The sequence below is a fragment of the Cynara cardunculus genome, assembly GCF_001531365.2.
Source record: "Cynara cardunculus var. scolymus isolate 2C chromosome LG 5, CcrdV1, whole genome shotgun sequence".
NCBI classification, from domain to species: Eukaryota; Viridiplantae; Streptophyta; class Magnoliopsida; order Asterales; family Asteraceae; genus Cynara; species Cynara cardunculus.
In genome coordinates this window covers 5,586,625-5,597,569 of record NC_037532.1, presented here as the reverse complement: position 1 = coordinate 5,597,569, position 10,945 = coordinate 5,586,625, and the positions used below count along the sequence as shown (strand labels likewise).

The 10,945-nt window shown below is 32.5% G+C and overlaps 1 protein-coding gene across 1 annotated transcript; it reads left to right on the top strand.

Annotated features, from left to right (window-relative positions):
• Positions 1 to 2,534: 2,534 nt before the first annotated feature.
• LOC112513313 lies at positions 2,535 to 5,350 on the top strand. The gene is made up of 3 exons (XM_025119542.1): positions 2,535 to 2,724; positions 2,839 to 2,881; positions 5,186 to 5,350. The coding sequence occupies exons 1-3, from the start codon at positions 2,604 to 2,606 to the stop codon at positions 5,187 to 5,189; spliced, it is 168 nt and encodes a 55-aa protein (XP_024975310.1). The 5' UTR covers positions 2,535 to 2,603; the 3' UTR covers positions 5,190 to 5,350.
• Positions 5,351 to 10,945: the final 5,595 nt, after the last annotated feature.

Below are 10,945 nucleotides of genomic sequence, written 5' to 3'. Positions count from 1 at the left end.
ATAAATAAAACAGGAAATTAAATAAATAATATATATTAATTTAAATTTTCTTTAATTAATAATAAAATAAAAAGTAATCATCACAAAAAAACAAAAAAACACAAAAATTTATAAAATGCAAATGATTGAAACCTACTTAGGGGTGGCATTAGCACATAATAGGGGTGCCATTAGCCACCCTATAAATTTCGTTTAAAGTTTTTTGAGTTTTCTTTTTAAATTTACAAGTTTTTTGGACTTCTTTATTTCTTAAAAAAATCTTTAAAATAGAAAAGAAGAGTGAATTATCGATTTGGTCCTTGTAGTATGTCAAAAATTATGATTAACGTTCTTAAACTCAATTAATTATATATTTGGTCCTTGTAGTATGTATTTTGTTATGACTAGTCCCTCCGAACGGGTACTCTGTGCGACTTCAAGGTCGCTTCTTATATCGAATAACCAAAGGTAAAAACAACTAATATCCTTGAAGATAAGATAAAAATAAAAAGTCATATGGGAAAAATAAAAAACATGTGTAAAAGTTATGCATTGGTAACTTGTACATCATGTTTATTAATTTGTAATTAAGACTTTTAAGACTTTATACAAAAAACAACAGTACTTTATGCATTAAAAATTATTTTTATGTTTTATTTTTATAAAGTCTGCTTTATAAGGTAGCATATATAATGTTTTTTGTTGATCATTACTCAAAACACCAGGATATCGTCTTCTGTTTTCACCTTTTCTTCACGGGGTTCTTCTGTAAATTAATCAGGGATGAAATGACGATTATATTTATGCCTTATAATGCATTTTGCACCCCCCTAACCATTGTCGCTTAGTAAGTCAATTTATTCATACGTTTGATTCCAAATGCGTTTTGAGACCTCACTAGCATACCATATAGTCCTCAAACTGTAATATCCCATGATTTTACGACGTTAATTGTAACAACCGATTCGAGAACAAGAAGACTACATGGGGCGAAAGAGTAAAGTCGAGGTCTAAGTGGTTGAAAGGATTGTTAAGTGAAACCCTTGGACCCAAGGGGTGGTCCTAAGCTCAAGATTTTCCTATATTGTGGTGTTAATCATATTAACCATTAATAAATGGAAAATTGACAGAAGTCAATAATAATATTGGCGTGACAATGATAACAACAAACGAGATTGTAACGATAATGCCAAAAACATCAAGGTATGCCAACAAGGGATTGGGTTTAAGTGAGAAGGGAAGTTTTGGTGAGAAATGTAAGAAGAGATATCCACTCTTTGATCAATCTTAATTGAATGTCAACACTAATGAAATGCACCAGATCAATTCCTTTCTAAGACATAATTCATAGGTGGACATGAAAATTAAAAACGAACAAAAGTTCAGATCTCTTCTTACGGTTTTTTCATCATAACTTCCCTTCTCACACGATAATTTAGCAGACAACGATAACATAAGCATTCCATGTGAAAATAACTAAACTTTGAAGACGATTAGTGCCAAATTTGGATAGGGAACACATACACGTACGCGTGCGCGCGCGCGCACACACACACACACACATATATATATATATATATATATATAAACAAATACACATAATACATCTTACAGTGGTTGTGTAGATGTTGTGATCTTTTGTTTATAACATACAACTGAATCAAGACACATGACCAAAACACTTTACGTTAACTTTCATTACTTTTCATTTTGTATATGAAAAACTGCTATATTAAATGCATGATAACAAACTATATTGATGAAGAAGCATGCCTTTACTATGATTATTGTTATTGACATATACTTGAGACCCGATTATAATTAACAAAAGATATTTAGATCATGTCGATGTTTATTTATAACCCGACTATCACCAAATCTAAAATAAACCCTAATTTAAGAAGTTTGATTGCATAGTGCAGACTACTGATGGCCAAAAACCGGTTCCGGTCCCGCTCGAAAAAGTTGAGCCCGGTCAAGCTTTATTGTAACCGGTTATGGGCCGCCGGTCCTGGTCCCAACCGATCCCGGTCATTAAAAAATAATTTTTTTATTTTTATTTTTTAATGATATATATTTTTAATACATTATAAAATTTGTAAATGGGTTACTCAAATACACTTTAAAAATGCGTTTTATTATAATTAAAATTACATTGTCTTACAAAATATAGCGAGAAACCGATAATTGTGAACGGTTTTTTTGCGTTTTTTGCGAATCGAGTACTTGGTATGTAAATCCCTCAACCAAGACACTTATATATAGTGTTTAGAAAGCAAAAAATACAAAAAAAAAGGGCCAAAAAACAGCTACATTTTAAAAAAAATAGTTACATTTTTAAAAATCAGGCCGGGCCGGTCCATAACCGGTCCCGGTCCCGTAAAACACCCCAAATTCATAACAGGTCCCGGGCCGAGCCGGGCTGGTCTGGTTTGGCTATTGCAGGCTCCAAAACCAAAAGTCGAGTCCAAAAAGATCCAAAAGAATAGAGCCCAAAAGATCCAAAAAGTAGAGCCCAAATCCATGGTATTTATACCCAACTCGGCGATAATCTCACCAGTCACCAGTTTGCATCGTAATACAGCGGCAGAGCGATTATACGCATCCATACAGAGAGACAGAGGATGAGGAAATTCGATCCATGGCCCGTATTCTTCAAGAGGGAATTCAGTCGTAACTGGCCATTCCTTGTCGGATTTGCCGTCACCGGAACCATCATCACCAAGTTCTCCCTCGGACTTACCGGTTCGTATTCACTTTTTGTTGAAATTTTGCACACGAGTCAATCAAATTCTGATTCGATCTCAAATCTCGTGATCGAGGTTAACTGATTACTTGTTTTTTTAAATTAATTTGCAGAAGAAGACAGGAAAAACTCCGTGTTTGCTCAAAGGCACAAGAGGTATGACTCTACGTTTCCAATCTGATTTATCGATATTAAGATTTTGTAACCCTAGATTTGAATGTGCATATGATACTTTGGTGATTTCTTCTGTATGTATACTACAATCTCGTTCTCAATCGTCAAAACTGAAGGACATATATCATTGTGGGTGGCTAACTTAATGATATCCCGTAATTGTACCAATTGAGGGTACTGTTTTGCTAATAAGGTTTTATGGAAATAAACAGTAACTCGTTTATGCATCATTTCATTTGTTGGGCGTCTTGATAAGATGTATTAGGAGTGTGTTACAAAGAACTACTAGTTAATTCTCTAGTAGTTAATTCTGTCTACCACCCCTGACCACCTCCACCATATTCACCGTTGGTTACCAATACCACCACCTCCACCTCCATATCCACCATTGTCGACCGCCACCACCATCCACCATATCCAAAACCTCATAACCATCACCGACCATCGCCGTCACCACCACCATTGGTGGCCACCTCCACCACTATTGGTGGCCACCTCCACCACCATCGGCTACCACTGCCTCTCTCCATCACCACCTCTACCACCATGACATCCACCGCCACCACCACCATCTCCACGTCCTCTACAACCACCGTCAGTCACCAGCCACCACCGCCTCTACCTCCACCACTATCACCACCACCAGTAACCACCATATAGAATCTTAAACAATATTTAGAAGGAACTTGTCAATCCCAGTCTAGTCCGGTCCTAATCATGCCCGACACCAGACGTACAACTTGTTCTATCTAGTACGTGTACCAAACACTTGTCGGTTAAATGGCGTTTTGAACATGAAACCTTTGCAGATGCTGCTACTTTTTCCTTGAATCTGCCTCTTATCTTCCTGAGATGAAATTTGTACTTACCTGTATGAGTCTTTTTCTTTCTTTCTCCTTCATGGAAATGTACACATGAGGCACCTCTGCTTCTGTCTTATCCATTTACGATATGCGACTGGCAATGTATGAACTGTGCATAGTTGACTTTCATCTGTTTAGTTTACATACAAATAGGTGATTTCAAGTCGCACCTCCCTTTTCGATTACATACAGTACAGGTGCATACTGCATAGTAGTCGAAACAGAAATGGTGTAAACTAGCTTATAAGTTAGCCGCTGGCCGATAAGAACAACTAATAAGCTCCTCCATGCTTGGTAAAAACCCGCTAAGAAGCTAAATAACAATGTAAAATGACCTAAAAGGACATGTCGTTTAAATATTAATTTGAACATTTTAAGGGGCATAATCTGAAAAAAAAAATTATGTTCTTTTGTAATGCATTGTCTGGTAAAAAGTCCTTGGAGCTTATTGAAGTGGTACTTGAAGTAGCTTTTCGAAAACCCTAGTTTATAAGCTAGTTTATGGTTAAACAAACGGAGTGTTTTCAATAAGCCTAAAAATGAGCTAGCTTATGGTTGCTAAACATGACCTTCATAGGACAAAGGTAGTGCAAGCAGCCAGGTGAGTTAAACTAGCACTGCCCTTGAGGATTATTTTTGTAAACCTAGGATCCATAGGCTCTTTCGAGCTATTAATAAACTTGCGATACAAAACAAGAAAAAATACAGAGAAGTATAGTAGTGGGATTGGTCGATTTGGAAATTTAGAATGCTGAAAGATTTAGAATGCAATTATTCATTTGGAAATTTCCTGAAAAGCTAATCACAAGTTCAGTACGCTCCATAGGCGGAGATATATATGTATGTAGGGTGGGATCAGTAGATTTACACTGGTATCGAGCTTTAGGGCAAATTCTTATGCAAGTCAGCCCACCTGTTTGTTAGCAGCTTAATGAGCTTAATGGGAGACACAACTTGTTCGGTCAGCTATACATGACTGTTTGGTAGTGGTATAATGATATTGAAGAAAGTTCCTAGGGAGAGCTTTATGTAGAAAGTCAAGTTTTTTCCGAACCTGTCTCTTCCAATTAAAAACATGCTCCTTTCATCTATGAAAAAACCCTCCCAAAGAAAAGCTTTCTCAATCTATACAAAAAATTAATCTATACAGACAGATTAATCCATACACAACTTTATCCATCTAGGACTTAATGGAAAACTAACCAAACAACCCCTTACTTTCAACTCATAAAGTGGGGTGTTAAATACAAATTTGGCTTACACGTGGAACTCAAGTTAAACCCCATTTGACATGATGAATTTGAAAATTGAACTAAAGTTGCAGCAACTATGTGGTTGTTTCATCTAAATATCATTCTTTGGCTGCTTGTTGGCATATTAGGACATGTCATGTGTTGTTCTTATATGTTCTGTTTTTTTGCAGTTGAACTTATTATATCTTCCAATGATGACTGGAAGTGCTGGAGCACCGCTTCTTATTGTTTCCATTGGTAATAAAAAGATATGTTGAACATGTAACGTTTCTTTAATTGAGATGGGTTTGTTTGATCGATAGTTTGTGCTTTTTGATAAATTCATTTTAAAAATCACATCAAGGGGTCTTTCTAGTTGTTCCCGTTCTGTGGGACTCATTAGGCAAGTTCTAGTGCATCATATACTTGAAACAAGAACGATTCTGGACCAATTTTCAGCTATACGCATGACTAGAACAAACCAAACCAAACCAAACCAGAGGAGTCTTGGGGCTGGGTTGAATAAAGCAACTGGTTTTACGAGTGTTCAACTATACGATGACCCTAAAGAAATCTTTATAACAATATTTTCTTCAAGTATTTAATATTTATATACTCACACGCACACGCTCAAGTTTGGGGAGGTTTGAACCTCGAATTTCTAAGAGGCTATGCTCTACTGGTGGTCCGGTACTGTTGGTTGAATGACCCTTTGATATTTTCTTGTACTCTGATAGAGACTAAAACACACGTGACAAGGTGAGGCTAAAAATACGATATATATCTAAAACATCGGAGAAATGTAGGATTTTCAACACCCGGATCAAAATTGAAGATGTAATTCGCTAGCCAAAATCATTGTTCGTTGAATGAAGAAACCATTTCAGTTTTTTAATTTTGCCAAAATCATCGTTTGCTCGGGTTTACCAAAGTCATTTACCTTATCTGATGAATATGGTAAGGATCAAGAACTTATCTGGTAAAAGCGAAACAAGGACCAGAGTTTTACCCGGTAAGTGAGGGCGATGACTCTTACCATGGTAAATGCTTACCGGGTATACGATGTTGTTTTGGTGGACTAAAATCTAACCCGGTAAGTAAGTGATAGTGTTAAATTTTATCAGTAAAATGACCCTTATTTTTTAGATGTATTTCAAGAAATGCCATTTTGCATCAACTCATCTATTTCATTATTATTAGGGGTAAAAATAGCCGCTAAACCGAATGAGCTTAGGGTCATTGGTTAATCGACTTATTCGTTTTGGTTTTTTGGTTAAAAGCAAATAGTGCATTCTATTAATGTTTTATATATTTCATGTTATGGAAATAAACAAAATACATGTCCTATAATACATGTTATCGTTCTCTTGTGTCTTCAAGAATTTCTATTATATATCATGTTACTGAAAAGTAATAGCGTCCGTCCATTCTCAGCTATTCATTCCATGTCCTGTTCTACCCGTTAAATCATGGATGTGAGTGGTATTTTTATTTAAACATGTCAGAAAACTTGAGGAAGGGTTCAAACGAGAACACCTGTGATTTACGAGAACGCAAGAACAACCCAATAACMTCATATTGTGATAAAAAATAAAATTAAAAGATTTTTAAAATTAAAATTTAAATTTAAAAAGATTCAAAAAAATTTAAAATTAAAAGGGTAATAATGGAAATGATATCATCAAATCTTTTAAACACGATCATTATATTTTAAACACTCATTATTATCATTATCTAGTAAAACGGTTACGAAATAGGTTAGAATTATACTAGATGTGATAATCATGTGATAGGGGTGTGGTAATCACCATTATACATCACTTGGGTTATCGTTTTGGTTAATAAGTTAAAATTTTGGTGTAATCATGTGATAGGGGTGTGATAATCATGTGATATAAGTGTGAAAGGGGTGTGATAATCACCATTATACATCACTTGGGTTAACGTTTTGGTTGATAAGTTAAAATTTTGGTGTCATCATGTGATTTGGGTGTGATAATCATATGATAAGGGTGTGATAATCACTGTTATAYATCACTTGGGTTATCGTTTTGGTTGACAAGTTAAAATTTTGGTGTAATCATATAATATGGGTGTGATAATCATATGATATGAGTGTGATACTTATGTGATAGAGGTGTGATATGAAGAAAATATGTTAACGAGAAGAAGAAGAAGATAACTACCAAGAGTAAAACTAGGAACGTGAAAAGATAATTATGGTTAATTAAAATAAAATAAAAATTATAAAAATTACTTAATTACATTATTGTCCTTATTAAATTATTTATATATAATAAAAGTTAATTTATTAATTAAAAAAGTTTGAGGTTATTGGGTTGTTCTCGCATTCTCGTAAATCACAGGAGTTCTCGTTTGAACCTCCACCGAAAACTTGAAGCAAAATGCGATGCACTTGCCTTTTATTTGAAGGGTGTTTGGTAAAGATATTAGCATAGATTCAAAATAAAAGAAACTTATAGTATTTGATAAAAATTCTGTAAAAATCATTTTTTATGCATGAAGTACTGTATATGATGCATATTACTTAAAATTTAAGATTACAAGTAAATTATGTATAAGTACAACTTATTAATCTACATGTTTGAATTTATGTAACTAACTGCGAATAAATATAATCAAATAGAGGATAAACATTTTATTTTAAAATATAAAAAATCTAAAATATAATTAAGATAATTATCGAATTCTAACAAAATAATTAATTATTATCTTTATAAGAAAATTATATTATTAAATCAAATATAAATTACTTCGTTATTGAACCTAAATTAAATTATAATAATAAAAAATTGAATTAAAAAATTATACAAAAAATAGGAATTTTAAATAGTTAATTTGATACTAATATCGATATATTTTTATCAAATTTTTATGATATCTTCAACTTTAAATTTTATTCAAAAATAAAAAATCATCGTTTTTTTTTCTAGAATCAATAAGACCATACTATAACACATCAACTGAGATAAAAAATAAAATAAAATATTAAAATCAAGATGCATCTCGCTGCATCGCGCAAGTACCATTCTAATATGGTATAATGAGTTTATTCTCTCATAATTCAAAGTTTCATTCCATGTTAACCGTAGGAACTTTTTTCTTGTCATTTTCATTTCATCCACGTTTTAATTTCCTTGTCTGAACCAAACGGTTCGTTAATTTTGTAATTAACCAAGTTATCAAAAATTATAATATAAAATCATAGATTTGGTAAATTTCTTCCTAAAAAATGTTATTAGTTGCACAATTTTGTTTCTCCTTTTTAATCATTCGTACTCTTTTTTATTATTGTGTTATTGGATTTCACATTGATCAAAATTGACAAATGTTTGAATATGTGTGATTATTATAATTTTAATGATTTGAATCAAATAATAATTACAAATTAAGGAAAATACGGTAAGCATTTCCTGATATCATTTATCTTATTGATTGAGTATGATAAAGACCGCGAATCTTACCCGATAAGAGACAAGACACGAACTGGAGTCTTAGCCAGTAAGTGTGGGAAATGACTCTTACCCGATAAGTACTTATCGGGTTTAAGACGCTTACCAACACTCAACTTTCATGGTCGAATATTTTACACGTTAAGATAACTAAGGGTGATATTTCTTGCCAGTAGATGCTTAAATGATTTGATAAACAACCTTGCTATGACAACTTTTTACCTACTCTAAATTCAATAGTTTTGGCCTAATTTTTTTAATAAATTAGAATAAAAGTTAATTTTCTAAGTACTACAAGATTCACAGTAACCACTTTTACAAAGCATACAAACACCTCATTAAACTAGTTGAATTCTAAATTATCACAAAAAACAAGGTTAATCTTAACATTTTTTTTTATAGAAAAGACGATGTAATAATCAAAATAAATCTGCTTTATAAATCGCCCTTGGTCTACACGGATCAGGGGCCCAACTTCTGTTTAGCCCTCACTAAGTCACTGGTGAGAAATAACTCTCTCTCTACTGTTAAGGAGCAAGGTGTACGCCCGCATGTACCAACTGAAAACACCGAAAAAACCTAATGTCGGAACCGTATGAGTTCACCGGGGTGGAGCACGGTCCGCCAAAATCGACATAGGTTAGGACACAAGAATAAAACCAGAGTATCTAAAAGGAGCCTATCAGAAACATGACTACCTAGGTCCTAAAAACCTGATAAAACAACCGAAAAACAATATAGAACAACCAATAAATCAGTAAAAATTAAACAAAGCAACAAGTCAAAAGATCAAGTTACAACCACATTAAGGAACCCATTTCAAGAAAGCCAAATTTTCAAAAGAAATTTATAGTTTTTTTTATTTATAAACTCTTATTTTTATTGGATTTTTAAAGTTCAATGAATTTGATATTACACATTTTCACTTACATTATTAAGATAATTAATCGGTTAACTGTGTTATGGTCTCAAGAATATTTTAAAGATTTTTCTCAAAGGTCACTGGTTTGTAGGAATTTTTCTAACTGTTTTACAGAGTTTATGAAATTAGTCAAGGTACGGACTCGAACATCCACAATTATTTTTTTTTACTGATTAACCTATTTTTTTGGACATATTCATATACCACAAAACTACATATGGATTAAGACAAATTAAAAAGGGTAAATGTAGCATTATTATATAAATAGGTTTACTTTTTTTGGTGTCGACAAAATCATGCAATCAAAAATCAATTCAACATGGAAATCATGACAAAAAGAATGGTGGATGAAATAATAGAAAAATGGGATGTTTTTTTGTTTCATATTTCTCTTTTTTATTTTTCCACAAACAATAATTACAAAAGGGTTTGAGTTCTTTTAACCATGTTAACAAGATGGCTTTATTTTGAAAATTAAAGTAAATATTGTTTAATACCCAAGTAAATAAATCATGGGACCTCACCAGTTTGGTTGATTTTTCATTAATTCTTGTATAAATAAAGCTGATTGCTGGATTAATCCGTCCTTATAATTTGAAAGAGTTTTTTTTTTCCATAGATGGAATGAACGTGTTTTCTAATTGGAATATACATTTTTAGAAGAACAAAAAACTTGACATTCTATATAAAGCTCTCATTAAAAGCTTACTGAGTAAACCATTTTTTGTATCATTAAACCACTACTAAAAAGACATGTATAACTAGGGACGGATGTACATTAATGAAGGTGGGAAAAGGCCCCCACTCAAATGCAAATTTCTTAAAATATGGTAGGTAAAATTTGTTCCCCCATTTATTTTAGACGGTACCTCCAGTGGCGTAGTCCGTTGCTTGATAGTTGTTCAGTTGTTCTCTCTGTATATTGTTATTGTAGTTCTTTCAATCATGTTACAATAATAATGTTAGTTGATGATTTTGTTAAATACATTTTAAAATATTGTTATTTTAGTTTTATATATGTTCAAACCAATTTGTATAGAAGAAAATTATATAAACTAAATAATATTATACTTTGCTATTTGGCTAACCAATATGGTAAAAAAAAATATATCGAAATTTACCTTATTTGGTTAACTAAATCATTTAAACCGTTTTCGTTTGACTGAGTTATTCGGTTTCTGATCTTTTTATACTCTAGAGATCTCAATCATCTATGTTTCTAGATTCGTCACTGTGTATGACTAACTGAATAAGCTGTGAATTTCATTAAGCCGTTATAATAGACAGACGTCAAGTGTAAATAAACAGACAAGTTTTTTCTTTATTAAAAACACTAATTTGACAAATAAAATTACAATAATTTGTAACCACCCATATATTTATACATAAACAACTAAAATATATTAAATTGTTTTGATTTTCATTAAACACGGGTCTTTAAAGAGAGATCCACAATGTGAATATATTATAATTACTAAGGGAGAGTTTGGTTCGTAAAATGGAATTCAATGGAATTGGAATTCATCAAATGAATTTGACTTTGAGGGAATGAAATG